At 49.9% G+C, this 17,711-nt stretch overlaps 1 protein-coding gene and 1 long non-coding RNA gene across 5 annotated transcripts in view; one reads left to right on the top strand and one right to left on the bottom strand.

The window, feature by feature from the left end:
- Positions 1-17,711, top strand: part of MEGF6 (multiple EGF like domains 6) — a 40,733-nt gene that overhangs the window by 10,216 nt on the left and 12,806 nt on the right. Inside the window, exons 3-16 of the mRNA XM_065696789.1 lie at positions 4,834-4,959; positions 5,802-5,924; positions 6,304-6,426; positions 7,602-7,739; positions 9,332-9,454; positions 10,240-10,362; positions 11,221-11,388; positions 11,714-11,845; positions 11,945-12,073; positions 13,673-13,801; positions 14,054-14,188; positions 14,538-14,672; positions 16,439-16,564; positions 17,574-17,705. Of these exons, the coding sequence (XP_065552861.1) occupies positions 4,834-4,959; positions 5,802-5,924; positions 6,304-6,426; positions 7,602-7,739; positions 9,332-9,454; positions 10,240-10,362; positions 11,221-11,388; positions 11,714-11,845; positions 11,945-12,073; positions 13,673-13,801; positions 14,054-14,188; positions 14,538-14,672; positions 16,439-16,564; positions 17,574-17,705 (1,842 nt within the window). The remainder of the gene's footprint in view (positions 1-4,833; positions 4,960-5,801; positions 5,925-6,303; positions 6,427-7,601; positions 7,740-9,331; positions 9,455-10,239; positions 10,363-11,220; positions 11,389-11,713; positions 11,846-11,944; positions 12,074-13,672; positions 13,802-14,053; positions 14,189-14,537; positions 14,673-16,438; positions 16,565-17,573; positions 17,706-17,711) is intronic.
- On the bottom strand, positions 631-10,674 carry LOC136022892 (uncharacterized). Of its 4 annotated transcripts, none has more exons than XR_010616385.1 (5): positions 10,574-10,674; positions 8,513-8,629; positions 3,805-7,736; positions 3,271-3,473; positions 631-938 (listed from the first exon to the last, which is right to left on the bottom strand). It is a non-coding gene; the product is annotated as an uncharacterized LOC136022892 (long non-coding RNA). The 4 variants fall into 4 exon arrangements; XR_010616387.1 differs by lacking the exon at positions 631-938 and having other exon boundaries at positions 1,737-3,473; positions 3,805-4,002; positions 4,701-7,736; XR_010616386.1 differs by lacking the exon at positions 631-938 and adding an exon at positions 1,737-3,025.

The following is a 17,711-nucleotide window of genomic DNA, read 5'->3' on the forward strand; positions in this document are numbered from 1 at the left end:
GCTCACGTGGTTTTTATTAAGGCAGCGTTCCTGACGAGGCTGCGCTCACAGGGCAGCGTGCGGGCGGCAGCAGTGACGGCAGGAGCCTTGCCCAGCGCTCCCTCCCTTCTCACGCCAGTTTTCCTGTTTCAGGAGCACCCTAATGCACCCCTGGGGAAGAGGAAGGTGTTTTCCAAGTGCCAAGCTTAAGGCCAGCTGTAAGAGGAAGGGCTTTGGTCCCTTTTACAGCACAAGCAGAGCCTGGCTCTGTGCTCAGGGCAACAGTGCGTTCTTAAATCTCACCTCTGGCATAGCCTGGAGAGTCGAGGGCAGTTGATGACAGCAGGCTTGTGGTGTCCCCGTGCTCACACCTCGGGATCTCTTCCTTTACCAGAGCTACATCTGCTTCATCAGTCACTGTGAGCAAGGGACACCAGAAGCCTTGCAGCAATCCCTCTGTGGTGTGGAAGAAGAGCTGACAGCCAAGGCAAAGCCTTCAGCCCAAGGCTGCGACGTGCATGGGCTGCATCCCAGAGATGCACCTATGCTGCCAAAGAGCCCACGACAGCTCAAGGTGTACCTGTGGCTCAGGGTAACACAAACAGTGCCTTAAAGCCACCTTCCTGTGCCCTGCTCTGTGCCTCACAGCAAGTCTCACCCATGGTTGGTGCAGCTCAATTGTGCAATGTTCTTTTATTACATCTTTGTTGCTCAAATATAGCAAGTCACTGATGAGTCTGATACAAAAGGGAGGGAGAAAAAGAGCAGACATTGCTATTGAAAGTGAAACAGAACAAAGAGAGTCACTGGACGTCCTGAAATTACCTCTTTCTTTATCAGAACCACATGGGCAGGAGGCAGGAAGCTGACATCTTCAGGTCCTTCTCCACTGTTTCAGCGGAGGGATGAAATCCAGTCCAAGGCAAAGAATCTAATCTGAGCCAATTGCTTTCGTTGGCCTGCAGAGCAGAGAGATGGTCTGTATTAACACACAACATGTTTCTGGAAATCGTCTGAGGTTAGGATAAATCAGTTTGGGATTACATGATGTATCCCTATTTATATTAAGAGTACTTTAAATGAAGGAATCTGAAATGTAGCAGGGATTTGTATAGTGAACAGAGGGACGATGTGTAACGGTTTGTGTGGGCTTGACCTATGTGACAGAGGCTAATGGTCCCTGTGTGCTGTGTAGAGGTTGTCAGTTTACATGTGTTATACAGACAGCTTGCAGGGTTTAGAAAGTGTGACCTTTTCCCTATCCAGTGGCAGGTTCCTCAGCTGTTCCTCAGCTATTTCTTAGAATCCACAGTTTTGTGCAGTCCCAAAAGGGAAGGGTCCTGCTCAATTCTAGTTACAGCTCCTTGTGGTTGCTTTGAAGGTATTAATTAGCTCACTGCTTCTGACGGCAAATTACTTCGCTCTGAAGACGTGATGCAGATGGGAAAGAGGAGAAGTTAGAGTCAAACCAAGTGAAATCTTGTCACCACCTCGCTGTGGCATCTCCTCTGTTGGGCTGCTACTTCTCAGACCCGCTTCCCGCGTGCAACCGGTAGTAACGGGGTCCTTTTCATCCCTTTTTATCCATTCCCTGGGCCCGAGAGGGTCAGAACCTAGGAGTCAGCACCTTTCAGCAGCGCTGCATTCCCTTCAGACAGAGGGGATGGAAGTGAGGTCCCTCTTGCAGACGAAATATCATCTGTGGAAAATGTGTCTGAGCTTTAATTGCAAAAAGCTGTGTGATGCACAAGATGACACTGGGTTTGGCACCACTTTCGCAGCGATGTTAAGCAAGGAAAAGCATCTGGGAATGGAAATATTTTTAGTGTTTCTGTAAACAGCAAAAGAAGAGCAGTAATTAAAGCAAGGCCAGCAGCGAGGGCTGTGGGCCGCGATGCTGCGAGAAGCCAGCCAAGGAGAGCCAGAGCGAGAAGGCTCTTTCTTTGATGGAGACACCCAAACCAATTTAATGTGTTTCATTTGTTTTGTCTTATTATTCTTGACTCTCAAATTGAATTAGTTCTTATCTCAGCAGAGCTGCAGTGCTGCACAAACAAGCCCATCCATGCGCTGTGGGTGTCTCTGCTTGGTACCACGGGATGCAACTGCTTTGCTTTTACATTCCATGTGTGCCACCAGTCCTGTGTAGCTTATGAGCACCAGACAGCCAGTGATGCCAGCCACTTCTGCACCGTGCTCAAGTCTCTTGGCAGCAAAGGACTTCTGGTTCCCGTTACGCGTAGTGGTCTGGAACATACCCATGGTGGCTGAGGCAACAGCGTGTGCCAGCCCCTCCATCATCGTGTGCAGTCACGAATGGGGAGGCTCAGATGGGGTTATTAGTCCGGAAGAGTATGTTTGCTAGGAAATAAGATACCTAAAATGCTTTTGGAAGGTCTGCTCTGTCCAACCTTATGGGATGTCAGTCTCCTTAAATTCTGTATGATAAAGACTTCGGTTCTTTGCACTCTGTTGTCTTTTAGAGGATTGCTAAAGTTGTCTTTTAGAGGTAAGCAAGAAGCCCAGTTATTTAGACTACAAATTCATACAAATAACTGCATACCAGGAGGTTATTTTAGATGTATAACGAGTCAATGCAACTCACGTCAGCCCAGTACTTTTCCCATATGAAGGAATGTTTTGGCAGGCGTTAGCATTGTTTTACTTCTCTTTCAGAAAAGCACTCCAACAAGCACATTATTAATGGTATTTTTTCATATATGCTGTTAAATGCTTTAATATAGCAGAATATTTTAAAATGACCACCCATCACTGCGAAAGCTTGAGTGCTTTAACTCTGACCCGTAACTTTTTAGGAACGTCAAGTATTTCTGTTGTTTCCTTCCAAATGGATTAAAGGAAACACTGTCAGCACAACTAACATAAACTGCTTGTCCTTGCTCTAGCTCTATGTTGGGTACGACAATACTTTGACCCTATTAAATTGCTCCCATTCCCCCAAATGTTGTTTAGTACAATGGGAAGTTGAGGTTTGGAAGTTTGAAGTGAGAGAACTCCTCAGCATTGAGTCAAGGCGTATTTTTTGCTGAAAAATAAAGAGAATTTAATACACAGTTTTGCCTTTTATTTTCCTCCTGTGCCAAATACTTGGTTTTCACTAATGTACAAGAGAGGTTGAATCAAATTACTTGCAGTGGTTTATGTATAGAAAATACCCTTTCGAATACTCAGACCAGGTTCTGGTGCAGCCCAAGTAATGCGGCACATTAGTACCCACAGCCACGCGCTCATCTGCATCCTGGACACGGCTGCTCCACAGACCCACCTCACCTTGGGGCATGGAGACCTTGTTAAAAGCAGCAACTTCTCCTAGCACATGCTTTCCAGCTCGCCTGCTTCGCCAAACTGTCGAGGTTGTCAAGGGCACCACGATCACCTGAAGTGTTCGCTTGCGGAGAGATGGTTTTCATTAGGCATATTTTTAACCTTCTCGCAAGATTCCTCGCAGTCAGCACATTGGTTTATCCCGGAGTCTGAAAAATAGGTCAGAAACGTGTGAGACCACAGCTCATTGCGCTGTTCTGCTCATGAAAACCAGGTCCGAGTTTCCATCCCAAACCTTGGCTGGATTTTAGCCGTGTCGCACCCACCCAGCTTTGATGTGCGGCATGTGGGGCCTTTCCTGCCCATTCGTGTCTCCTAAGAGGAAGAACCAACTTTAAAGGCCAGTTTCCCAACCCCATAGAGACACCTCTCTTTGAAGCATGTTGGAGATGCTCACTGATTAAGGAGTAGTTCGGCTAACTTGGGAGACATGCAGTGGTTTAAAAGGAGACTTTCATCTCTTTGGAGCTATGTAATTACCCCAAGATGATTTATCTGCCAGTGTCCACGAATCCCCCTCCAGATTTGTTTTCCAGCTTTGTTTCTGGCTCAGATTTCTCCTGGATACACCAAGGTCAGTGATCCTGGATAGCTGCTGTCTGGTGAAAATGAGTAGGCAAAACCCTCCGCACTTGCTGGCCACAAGATGCACGCATCATCGTGCTTCTGTCACTCGTCCTGCGGAGAAGGGCCAGATTATAAGATCAGAGCAGGGAGGAGAAGGCTATTTTAAGGCTGATTAATGATAGCAAGCTTGTAAAGAGCAGGCCAGTCCACATGTTCGCTCATGAGATCTGTTTTCTGCCGTAGCCTAGGCAAAACCTTCTGTTTTCTGACTTGTTTGAGAATCTTTTTGGGCAGGAAAGCGCCTTGCGCAAGGGCCACACAGAAGCGGTGCGGCACGGCCAGGAACACCAGTTGGGAGTCTCAATTCCCAATCCAGCCTCCTTGGAGGATGAAATCACAGCTCACACCAGCCTTTCCTCAGCTCAGTGACTGCTGGTTAGAGCATCAGTTACTTGCAGTGTGGACAAGCCATAGGACATGTGCCTTTAGTGTCATGTAGAAATCTCCTAGTCAAAGCACTGAGCTGGGGGGGCTTGAAATTCAGACATGCAGGATGCTGCTTAAAACCTTTTCCCTTAAATGCTCCCATAAGAACTCATGGTACCCACTGCCCTGCGCAATCAGTGTCTTCTGCACAGCACAGAGCCAGAAACTTCGTTCTCCTTATCATTTTGTTACAGGAAAACCTGAATACACCCAAGTGCAACTCTCTCCGAGCAGAATGAAGCTACACTTGCTGTGGCATTGCACCTGCAGTGCCTCTGTGAGCAAAACAAGACTTAAAGCAATAGCACAAGAAGCCCACTCACCGAGATGGGCACCGTTTGGAGAGGGCTGATGCTTGCTAGAAGCACGATGGGCGGCAGCTTGGCTCTCTGTAACACGCTGTGGAGCTGACCTTACCAGGTGCTGCTCTTCATGGCCTGTCCCTTTTCCTTGTAGCTGTGAACTCGTGTGCCCTGAACAACGGCGGCTGTGAGCACGACTGCGTGCAGGTGACGCTGGCACAGCACCGGTGCCAGTGCCGGCACAACTACCAGCTACGGGAGGATGGCAAGCGCTGTGTCTGTGAGTCCCTTTGAGCACACAACGGGAGCTGGGGAGGCAGGGATCTGCTTTGGCCTTTTCACAGGGGAGCTGAAAGTGGGAGGGAATGGGGAGCACTCACTTACATGCTCAGATGTCCAATAGATCAGACTTGGGTCTTTATCTCCAATCAAAAAAAGCATGTTATGTTGTCATGGACATATTCTGCAGCTTACTCTGAAAGGCTGGGAAGAGATTAAGGAGCCATCCAAAATGACTTGGTATGAAGGCAAATGCTCCTGAGAAAGTGATGGAACAGCAGCAGGATGGGATCATCTGCTTTCTGGCTGACCTGCTCCCGATTGCAGGAGGGAGAGAAGCTGAAGGGGATGGAGAGCAGAAGTTTAATCTTCTTTTTCCTAGCAATTGGCATTCAAGAAGCAGGAGGGGGAAAGTCTTTAGCTGTGAAGTTGCTAAGGGAGAAGGGAAAACTGGGGTATTAAAAACACAGCCGCCACGAGGGTTTTGTAGCATCTGTCCAGGTCCTGGCACAGGTCAGAGGTTGGCAAACCTCTTGCTAGGAGCACTCCAAGCAAATTTGCCTAGCCCTTGCTCGGTAATCCCTAGAGGTACATGCCCATGCCAAGCTTCTGCTGGAAAGGTTTTGCTCAGATTAGTGCCTGGGCTTTGCAGGATCTCACACTGTGTAAATCCTCCTGCCTGGATGGAGCAGCAAACAGAGAGCAGTAGCAGAGATTTTCTGTCTGCTCTTTCACAGACTTCATTGCTAGGGATAACTGCTTGATGCTCTGTTCACCCGTAAGCATCATGCCAACAAGAGCTTGCTTGCCATGAACTGAGCCTGCCTCTGCTTTGACCTGCAGTGAGGAACCCCTGCAGCGACAGGAACGGCGGCTGCATGCACCGGTGCCACAACCACCGCGGGACACCGCGCTGCGAGTGCCACCCTGGCTACCGGCTGGCTCCCGATGGCAAGGCCTGTGAAGGTGAGTCCCCAGCAGAGCTTTCATGGGGAAAACCAACTGTGTCCCATGGCGTGCAGCAATGCTCCATCAGACTGACTACTGGTGTTTGTGAATGTAATGGAGCGATGCACAAGCCTTCCGAAGGGGTGGCATGAAAGCACTCAGTGTCTGGCCAACAGCCCTGCTTGAGTCGTCTGGAACACTCGAGTTCTGTGTGATCCAAGTTCTCAGGAAGATTTACTGTAATTCTGAGCTCTCAGTTCTGTTTCTTTGTTAGCCTGACCCCAGGGGAGTACTCAGGGTGCAAGAAACTGGTGAAATACTTGAAGACAGAAACAAGTGTCCCTTTGAAAGACTGTTCATGGCTCAACCTGCTTTGCTGACTGCTCCTCTCTTGCAGACGTGAATGAATGCCTGGCTGGACTGGCCATGTGTGCACACCAGTGCCTCAACACCCGGGGCTCCTTCAAGTGTACCTGTAACCCAGGCTATGAGCTGGGGGCTGATGGCAGACAATGCTACCGTGAGTACCGCATGCAGACCCCATCCGGGGGGACGGGAGGTGGGCTTGCTCCTGCAGGCAAGTGCCTGTGCACTGTCCTTGGGAACTGGTGGGACTGAGTTAGAGCAATCTGCGTTGAAGACTTTCACAAGCAGACCTGGGGCTGGTCACCCTCCCACCAGGATAAAACACTTGGTCCGATCTCTAAAGTTACTGTGAAGCTACTTTTGCTGGTTTAGGCAAATGATTTGGAGCTATTTAGCTCCAAAGAGGCCAAGTTTTGCTCCTGGGGGCTTTGTTGGATGAGTTCAGTTGAGCTGCAGATGTGTCACTGAAGGAGGAATTGAGCTAGTGAAGTGATCACATCTGCTCCCATCAGGAGAAGAAATAAACACTGTTATTGCAAGAGCGAGCCAGATTGTTCATGCATCTTTGGTCAGCTAATACACATGAGCAGGGGTAGCACAGAGTGGGGCTGTCAGCATTCAGCACATGGGGAGAGCCACCATGGCACAGCTTCTGGGTCTGTCATGCTCAGATCCATTGGGAAGCGTCATACTCCTCTTTTTCCATCCTCCTTGGGTCTGAACACTCTAAAAACTCAAAAATGTCCTTGAAGGCAGAAACTGTTCTCCTGGCATTGAGGACTGAGTCGAAGCCTCATGGTACAATTGATTTTAGCTTAAGAAAGCTTAATTAACCAGACAAGTTTACAGAAAGCCTGCCAAGCTGAGATGATCTATGGCTGCTGTTGATGTTTGTGCCTGCCATTTTTTGACATGTAACTCACATTGCTAGCTGTAGGCATCTGGGTGTTTCCATAGTTAGCCGTTTTCTGCTGCTCCCATTCCTAGCTGGCATCAGAACAGCTCTGTACGTACAAAGGCTGAGCCAACTTTTGGTTGGCAGCACATCCTGCAGCTTGTCAGGAATGGCAGCAGCTTTGTCTGCAGTCTGCTTCGTCTCAGAGATTGTCCAGAGCCTGCTCCACAAGCCTGTCCCTAAAGGGCTACATGGGGCCTTGCCTGGGATCCATCCGTGTATTTTTATACATCACTTCCCAGCCCAGCAAATCTGCCTTCATCCTCCCCCGCTGCAGATCTCTGCTCCGCAGCAGGGCTGTGCTGCTGTGGGTGCCAGCTCCAGCTGATGTGCACAGATGTGCGGCACAGCCCTAACCTGTGTGTCTTTTCCAGGGATAGAAATGGAGATTGTGAACAGTTGCGAAGCCAACAACGGGGGCTGTTCCCATAGCTGCCACCACACCAGCTCCGGCCCAGTCTGTACCTGTAACTTCGGCTATCGGCTTGAAGAGGACCAGAAGACATGCACTGGTAAGGCAAGGAAATAGGTACATATCTTGTTTCTACAAGCAATGACGAGGTTCTCTATGTTAACTGTTATGTGTATGTGCACTACAAACAGGTTAACAAGCCTAGAAACAGATGCAAAGAGGAGATGAGAAATTGCTCTGCTTAAGACATCCTCAAACCCCAAAACCTACTTGGGCAGCAAACATTGACTTCAGAACTAGGTAGTTTTTCCCTGCTGAATCTGATCTAAGGCAGATAGAGACTTGCATCTCAGATACCTATGAGCTTACACCTAGAAGGGACAATGCTCACACTGTTCCATCTTGCCTGTTATCTCAAAGGAAGCAGCGGTGTAATCTGAACAAATGAGTGATGTGGAAGAGTTACTAGCTACAAGCCAAGTGTAGTCCAGCCCCATTCAGTCTGTAAAGTATGGACTAATGGAGAGGTAAGGGTGAAATGCACCTCGAGCTCTGTGAATGCTGTAAGGTTGAGGCACGCACTTTATATTGCATCACTCTGAGCTCCCTGCAGCAATAACCTGGTTGGAAACCCCCTGTAGTGCTCACAACCCAGACATTTCCTGCACTGCTGTGTGGGGCTGGGGTGTGCTCCTGTGGCTCAGACTTGTACACTAAAGCTGCGTACCCATCCAAAGCTGACATAGCTCTGCAGGTTAGCTGCAGGGGCTGTGCACTGAGGCACTTATACCCAAAGACCTCTCTTTCCATAAGAGCAGAAGCAGGAGGCTGCTAGCAAAGAGCAAGTGTCCGATGATGCAAGACAGTACTTACACTTTTCCACGCAGTGTGGAGATGCAGTTCACATTACTCAGGAGATGCTGAATTCAGTTCTTAGTTCAGCACCACCTTCTTTCTGCAGTTCTCAAGGAGCACGTTAGTCCAGGGCATCTGTTTGGAACGAACACTCCTTAGCAGGCTGCCACGAGCACACACAGGGCGGTTTTATTGTGCAAAGGGGGTGATTCCTCTCCCAGAGGAGTCTGCTCTGAAAGAACATGATTCCTTTGCACACTGCAAAGCCCAGTAAGCTTTCTATAGCCCAGCACCTCCTTGGTGCAGCCTCCTCCAGTGGTAGGGGATGCTTCAAACCCCTTTACTACATGGGCACCACAATAATTCCACTTCACAGTGGACAAACGGAGTCCCATAAATACAAGGGGTTTGAAATCTAAAGCTGCAGGAGCTCTGCTTGCTCCAGGTTATCTAGATCCATCCTCTGAGACAGTCTAAAGGAACCACGCAGTTCTCCACCACCTCTGAACTAGACATCACTGTTTGTAACAGGGTAAATCAGAAAGCAAGAGCAAGTTGGAATCACCCCCTATCTGTAAGCATGCAAACATCAATCTCAATCACATTTAACTGCTCACAGGCCTCTGGGATTCAGGATTCCTCCTTTGGCTGGGGAGCATAGTGTAGAGGATGATCTGCTAACATAAAGCTCACTCACATCAAGAGGGGAACAAGAGCACTAGGTCAGCATTTGGCAGTCTGATGAGGAAAAGCTCACCATGTACTAGTCACGGAGCAGCTTTAACAAGCCCAAGCTAGATGGGTATTAACATCCAGCACCCTTTGGTTTTTATTTAGATGTCAATGAGTGTGACAGTGGTTCTCACTGTTGTCAGCAAGACTGTTACAACTACCCTGGAGGCTACGAGTGTGCCTGCTATGCTGGGTACCGGCTGGGCACGGATGGCTGTGGGTGTGATGGTAAGCAGAAACACCTAGCAGGATCCTGCAAGTAAGCAGCAATGCTGCAGTTCAGCCTTGCAGCATGGCAAGAGACATGCATGGAATGGGTTCCTCTAATTCTGGTTCCATTTTCACCAGTTTAATGTTAAGGCAACTCAGCTATTCCAACCCACCCTGCACAACTGAAGGGTAGGAATGGAGCTTTAGAACACCTCAAATTCAAACTGGCATAACTCCAAAGGAGTTGGTCCAGGTCTGACTCCGTTAATTCACAGAAATCACTTCATGTTCAACCCCAGAGGCCAACTTTGCCCACAGTTTTCACCCAGGAGATGCAGGGAAACCGGAGTGCCTGTGTAAAATACAGCTGAGACAGTGACTAGCACAAGCTTTTAATAAAGAGAGCAGGAAATGGTCCTACCTCGTTGGGAACAGGCAGGCATTTCTTCCTGTTTCTCCCAGCTCACACCGGTTTCTCAGCAGAAAGAAGGAGGGCTCTTCCTCCTGTTGAGTTATTCTCACTACTGGAGCTCTTCAATACCATTTCACAGGTGAAAACCCAAGTTTACCCACCCATTTTTACTTAATCAGTGACAGATGGGAACTGAAACCCTGGCCCCCTGCATCTCTTGGGTAGTCTCACTCAATTTTTAGGGTTAGATGACTTCATATAACAGAGAGGACCTCATATAGCAGAGAGGATACCATCAGCCTATTGCTGATCTGTGGACAGAAATAAATACACACAGGCTCCTGTCTTGTATATTGTCTCCCATTACACTGGAATACCTCACTGGTTTTAGATGTGGATGAGTGCTCTGCAAACAACGGGGGCTGTGAACACACGTGCCAGAACCAGCCAGGCTCCTTCCAGTGCAGCTGCGAGATTGGACACAAGCTGCATGAAGACCGAAGGAGCTGCATCTGTAAGTGCATCCTGGCACTGCTGCACTTCCCAAAGCAGCACAGGGGGGTGTAGCACAGCTTCACTTACAGCAGCCTGCAGTGATGACTCCACAGTACCGAAAGAACCCAAACCCCTTCCCACAGTCACCAGCCCCAACAGATTTTCTATGTAAAAAATAATAGGTTATATTTTAAGTATCTTATTCCACCACCAAGCACACTACTACTCACCTTACTCACTTAGCAGGGCAGCAAACCCCTCAGCAGCATCACCCAGGCTCCTGGGATGGCTTTCTGAGGCCTGGACCCAGAAGAGCATCCAGCACCTCCCTACTGTGGCAAACACAGGATCTTTCTCCAGCCCATGGCTTTTATAGGCCCTGCCCTGGCTCCCAGGTGTGCTTGGGCTTAGCTTGATTGCCTGGCTTTTAACCCTTCCCTACCCTGCAAGGGAAGGAAACCCTTCCCTCTGTCTGACAGATACACCTTCTAAAAGGCAAACCAAGCTGAAAAGCGATGCTGATGCATTAAGGGATGGGCAGTCTTGTTTAATGTTTCAGGTACCTGAAAACCCAAAGAATCTGGGTGGCTGGGGTCAGAAGAAGTGTGTCAAGCTTAAGAGCAAAGCTTCTGCCATGGATCTGGAGCACATTTAGCTGGCCCATGCCCATTCTAGCCAAAAGAAACGACCAAGCAAGTTGCAGACACTTTAGAGATGTGGAGAAATCCATGGTGCAAACCAGGCCAAATCAGATGCACCAACCCTGTGTAAACGTTTCTGGGTCCCCTTTCCAGCTGCAGAGGTTCTGTCCTACTATTGATCTCTTTAGAAATCTTTTCCCACTTCGACCCTGTTATCTCTGTGACTGCTTCCCCAGCTATAGAGGACACTGTGGAAGCTCTGGATGGTCGGCACCCTGTTATCCGCCCTATCCCTCACGTTGCAATCCTGCGGGATGAATTCACCCAGCTCTTTAATGATGACTATGAGGAAGAGGAGGAAGAGATGGAAGCAAGAGGAGAGCACACCCTTACAGAAAAATTCGGTGGGCATTTTGCAGCAGCAGGAAATGGCATGCATGGTAGTCCAGAATAAACCACGCGTGTTGGGTTTGTGGGTGTTTGGTAAAGACACAAGTGTATTGAGTGGCTTTTCTGTATACCGAGAACCTGTGTTGTAGCACAGAGGCGTTTAGCTTTGCACATAGAATCATAGAACAGTTTGGGTTGGAAAGGACCTTCATACCATCCAGTTCCAACCCCTACCATGGCAGGGACACCTCACACTAAACCATGCATGGGGTTTCTCTGCCCAAACTCCCCAAGATGAAGATCAGGGCAGGCTTTTCACCGCAGCACCTCTCATTGCAGTCTGCCTGGAGCACACGTTCGGCCCTGACTGCAGCCTGACCTGTGAGGACTGCCAGAACGGAGCCACATGCAACACAGAGGAGAGCGGCTGCGAGTGCCCGGCGGGCTGGACCGGCATCCTCTGCAACCAGAGTGCGTGATGCGGGGCGAGAGCGCGCCTCCCATCCCTGCTCCGGGATGCACGGAGGTGGCAGCCGGGCCTCCCCTCACCTCCTCTCTCTCTCGCCGCAGCTTGCCCGGCCGGCACCTTCGGGGTGAACTGCAGCCTGTCCTGCCGCTGCAAGAACGGGGGCTCCTGCGACCCCGCCACCGGCGCCTGCCGCTGCCCGCCCGGCGTGGCCGGAGAGCTGTGCCAGGATGGTAAGCGCATGGCTCCCCTTCAACCGCAGCCCTCGGGGGTGCAGGTTGTCCCACCTCAGTGCCCTGAAATCAAGCACAAGTTCTCTTTTCTCCATAAAACACACAACGGCCGTATTCCTGAGCTGCCTGTCGCAGGTGATGCTGCCCAGCCTGCAGAGCTGCTTCGTTCCTGTTTCTCTCGATGTGTTAGTAGAATGTTTGCTGCCATTTGATAAATGTCTCTTACAGCCATCTCCGACACCACTCTTTGAAGTTCCAGTTGTGCTTCCCTGAAGCATTACCATGTTTTCCACAGAGCATCTTACTTCTTAGTGCCTTTGTAGATGTTCACTGAAAACATCTTTTGTTGAGCCGTCCCGGTGTGAGTGGCTCTGATGCATCCCCGCTCCATCTGACTCGCTGTAAGGAAAAATGTAGTTTTAACAAGGGAACGGTGGTAAACAATATTCTTCACCCACAAAACAGTGCTCCTGGTAGCATGCCTTGTCTCTGCACTGGAAGACCTTTGCAGTCCCTCTTTGCTGCGCAGCAATGACCCTGGGCAGCCATCTGTAGTTCTCTGCATGGTCAGTGGCAGACACATAAAAGAATGTCAAAAAATAGGTGTTCATCTGAAGAAAACCCGAAGCGTTGAAAGGTGACAATAGTTACCTGAAGTACCCCGAAGAGGTGTCAGTTGCTGTTGGCACTTGTTTCTTGTTCCCAAAGAGCTAAAATCTGGGGGGCATAGGCTAAAACCAGAGTGAGACAGTAAGAGACTGAGACAAAATGACTTCAGACAATTGGCCAGGAGCATATGGGAACTATTACTGAAGGAGGAGACCAAAGCAGAATGCAAATGAATGCAAGAGATACCCTGACCTTTCCTTTTGTAGGAAGGCGGTGATGGAGGGGTACAGAGTCAAAACAGGAAGGTAAGATGAGTATAAACACTGCCGAACTGATCTGTTGTGCCAGGGTGGCATTTCCTCTGCTCAAAGGGCCTGCTATTCTTGTCCTATGGGAGGAGGCACGTGCTGCCTGCCCATATGCTGGCTTGAGCTTTCTGCTGACACAGCCTGTCTTCCATGTGCTTCTAATAGTAAGACCTTTAGCATAACAGAGAAAGAAGAATAATTTTATTCCCTTAATAGTGCAAATATCACAGTTATTTATCAATAGGAGCAGCCTATGGATTGCTTTCTCACATATGGAAGTCTTGACTGCTCAGAGCCCTGCAGGGCTCTCACCCCACGGCCAGTGTCATCCCTTCAAGCTGGGTACGGAGCTCGTGGGTGCCCTGAAGGCACCCCATCTGGCTGGAGAGTGGCAGCAAATGAAATGCACTCTCTGCAAGGACAGGAATGTCACAGCTGAAGCAATCTGATTTTGAGCTGATGCAGGGAATCTGATTGCTCTTCCCTTTATTTTATTGCATATTGACACAAGCACATTCCTGCTTGGAAAACAAGGCATCATTCTTGACACTGCAGCCTTTGCCTGGGTTCATACCTGATGTTACACACCTTTGATTTGGGTATATTTTTCCTTTGGCCTGCTAGAAATGAAAGCACGGGCTGAAATTGGCTCATCTTCCCCCAAATCTCTCTCTATTACTAGGGTGCCCTAAAGGATTTTATGGGAAGCAATGCAGGAAAAAGTGCAACTGTGCCAACCGGGGTCGTTGCCATCGGATTTACGGAGCCTGTCTGTGTGATCCTGGCTTATACGGACGGTACTGCCACTTGGGTACGCTTGTCCTCACCTTTTTCATTATATCTATATATCTATATATCTATAATCTCTCTATATATCTCTCTCTGTATATCTCTCTATATAGCTCTATACATAAAGATATATATATGAGATACGTATATATATATGAAATTCTGAGATTAAAAAGGTACTATCCCTGGGACGAGCCAGGCTGGGTGGCGAGGTCTCTGTGCCCTGCCCTGTGCCGTTTGCCCTCACTGACCAGCTCCTTCCCACCCCATCCAGTTTGTCCGAAGTGGGCGTTCGGCGCCGGCTGCTCGGAGGAGTGCCACTGCGTGCAGGAGCACACGCAGGACTGTGACCGGAGGGACGGCTCCTGCCAATGCAAACCCGGCTACCGCGGCAAGCGCTGCGAGACCGGTGAGTTGCCCAGAAGCACTCACAGAGCATCCCCCCCTTTCTCCATCTTCTTTTCCCATGGCTAATTTTCAGTGGGAAAAGCTCAGCTCGCTTTCTGCCCTCCTAAGACTGTCTCAGTTCTCATTGCTTAGCTTAAGGAAACAACTTGCTACCAGACCCGGTCGTGTTAGTTACGTTAGCGCACAGAACCTGCATAGCTGGGTGGGAATGCCTGTAGATATGGGTGGTGGACCTCATCCATACATTCATCAGTTCAGGAGGGTGCTGGTCAGTGCCCATCACAAACTGCTCTTCCAGGGTCAACCAGGTAATGCCAGACATTCTTGCTTTGTACTTCTGATGTTAACAGAATGTGACCCTGGCTATTATGGGGATGGCTGCAAGAAGAAATGTAGCTGCTCGCCAGAGGCGTCTTGTGACCATGTCACCGGGGAGTGCCTGAAGGAGTGTCCCCAAGGCTACCAGGGGGAAAACTGCGAGCAAGGTAAGGCAGGGGCTCTAAATGTGCTGGAAACACGATTCCTCACACATAAAAGGCCAGTTGACAGTGCAAGTAACTAAACTGCACATCTTGCTCAAGCTCTGATGGAGCAGCTTTTCAGGATCAGGGAAATAGTCGGGGTCTTACAGACCTTGGCTTTCTTCAAACAAAGGTGTTTTGTGTGAACCTAAAGGCACTGAGTGATTGGCACAAGGCGATGAATAAAAAACATCAACACAGCTCTTGGAAAATAGCACCTTGTGCCAGGCTCAGGGATGATCACTGATTGAAAGGCCAACATCCTCCTCTTGTGAGGTTGTCTCCTTCTGCATCCCTCTTCAACTGGTTGGATTCAACAGAAGCTGCACAGAGGCAGACTCTTGAAGTCCACACTTGAAGACAGGCGGCGTTAAGGTGGTCAGCATCTGAATCCTGATTCGAGCATCCCAGGAGTTTCTGCTCTAAGTTTTGGTTCACCCAGCCCTCCATCCACACCCAACCCAGAAACTGCAGCCGTTAACCTCATTAAGCTGCTGGCACATCTTTATCTCACATAACAACTGATTGATAGGACATAGCGGGTCTGTTGGTCAGAACAAATCCTGCAGCTGGTCACAGATGGCTCAAAGGCAAGCAAGTGCTCACAGAGAGGAATAGCATTAGCAGGAGGGATGGGAGCTGTGTTTTATGGGGCTCGTGCCCCCTTGCAGGGGTCCCGGCAGCCCAGATTCCCCCACGGTGGGGTGCTGCTGCCCCCGGAGCCGCGGCGCCTGGTCTGGCTGGGCACGTTTGGTCGGGGTATTTTTAAAGAGCCTAAGAAAGGAGCTGGAGCCCGCAGGGGGGAGTCACAGGAAATAACACAAATATTTGTATAGAAATAGTAGGCTCTTGGCTGTTGTTCGGGTCTGGAAATTATTAAAGGGTGAAGACAAACATCTGCCATCAATTAGCAAAGAGGAGGAACAACAAAAACTCCACTGTTGTCGCTTGAACTCCACGCGCTGGGCTGCTTTTCCTCCGTGATTTGTGGGCGCTGGGGTGTTTGCATCTGCCGAAGCCTTACGAATCCTTGGCTGCAGTGAACAGAAAGGAGCATGGAGCTCCTTTGGGAGACCCAAAGAGGATTTAAGGCCCTCAGTCTGTGCATGATTAGCTGGCTGCTGGCGGGGTACAAAGGGCAAAGCAAGCTTTTTGGTATCAGCAGCACCACCCTGGCTTTTGGAGCAGGGAGAAGAAGCATTCAATCCTCCTGTGGATGAGGATGCTCCTTCTTTATTGCTTTACACCAATAAACCTCCTGCACACCTTGCTGCTTCTTAAAACCCTGGCTTTCAGATTCTGGAGGCATCCATAAGAAGCCCTCAGAGCATCTTCTCAAAGTCAAGGGATAGTACAAGTTGGTGCGGACCTGCACCCCAGCACATGGAGAGCAGAGTGGCTCAAGTCACTGTTTATGGGATGCAGAATGAAGGCCCGTCCTTCCTGAGCCATTTGCCTCAGTAAGGGTGCTGCGGCTGCTGCCCGGTTAATTTGCCATATTCACAGACTGGAGACCAGTCTGGACTGAGCTGTTGGGCTCAGGGGTGACAGGTTTGGGGCTGGAGGTGATCCCTGTGGCGCACGGAGCGGTCACATCCAGCCCCATGCGCGCTCTGCAGAGCAGCCTGGAACCTCTCCCGGCTGGGCTCTCCCTCCCAGAGCCGGAGGTGCTGCTCTGCGGGCACCCTGCTCCGGGAAGGGCAGCTCTCACACGGCTCTTCCCCATGCAGAGTGCCCGGAGGGGCGGTTCGGGGCCGGGTGCCGTCAGTCCTGCGCCTGCGGGGGAGCGCCCTGCGACCGCAGCACGGGGCAGTGCCGCTGCCGGCCCGGCTGGACGGGACACGACTGCGCACAAGGTGAGGAGGCAGCCGGAGGAGATGCGCAGGGGCAGGGATGAGGAGCGTGGATGTGTTTGTCCTGTGCTAAAATGGGCCTTCCAACCATCGAGTGCCGTTAGACTCATCCTCATGGGAAACGAGAGCAAGCACAGGTTTTGGTGGTGAGGCACGAAACAACAGCCTCAGCTCTGTTGTCGTGTGAAGCACAAGTAAACACGCAATAAGAAAGATGGGGATATTTTTTGGTTGTTGCAGTCCTTAGCATTGAATCATAGAATTCCAGACAGGTTTGAGTTGAAGGGACCTTAAAGCTCGTCCAGGTGGCAGGGACACCTTCCACTAGAGCAGGCTGCTCCAAGCCCCATCCAACCTGGCCTTGAACACTGCCAGGGATGGGGCAGCCACAGCTGGAAAACTATAGTGTCCTCATTGAAAGATTTTGACATGATTATACAGTATTACAGAAGCTGGAAGATATTAGTCATATAAAGATGTCCTGTTCCTAATAGTTTGACCAAGCAATAAACCCACACATGCACAGTGCTTACCATGCATTCTGAACTGCCTCTTTTCCAGGCCCTGGAGCAGCTTAGGAGCAGTGGAACAAGGATTCTTGCCCCATTTTTCTCAGTTCTTAGCCTTTTGCTTCTTCTTTGCAGCTGAAAGTAGGTCTGGGAATGCTGACTAATGTCCAGCAGTGTGATAGCAGATGCAAAGACCCTTTGCCAGCAACACCATTTCCTAGAAAGGAGCCCACAAGTAGATGTGGATCTAAAATTGGCATGAAAGTAGTGGAGTGAGCTCAGAATAGCACTTATGGAGGGTTCTCACGCTGTTTATAAAACAAACAAAGCGATGCTGCCCTTGCTCATAGCCAGGCATTGCCAAACTGAAGTCCATGTTTTGATGAAGCACAGACAGCAATGCGAAAGGGAACCCATTTCCATGCACTAGAAAATAGCTGCTTCCCTCTTACCCCTGGCTGTGGTCCTGATGGCTGTGTCCTCTCTCTCTGCCCATGCTCCAGCTTGTCCTGAAGGTCGCTGGGGCCCAGGCTGCCAGGAGATATGTCCAGAGTGTGCAAATGGTGCCCGCTGTGATCCTGCCACCGGAGCCTGCCTGTGCCTGCCTGGATACACCGGCCAGCGCTGCCAGGATGGTGAGC

Source organism: Lathamus discolor, chromosome 16 (genome assembly GCF_037157495.1).
Source record: "Lathamus discolor isolate bLatDis1 chromosome 16, bLatDis1.hap1, whole genome shotgun sequence".
Taxonomy (NCBI): domain Eukaryota; kingdom Metazoa; phylum Chordata; class Aves; order Psittaciformes; family Psittacidae; genus Lathamus; species Lathamus discolor.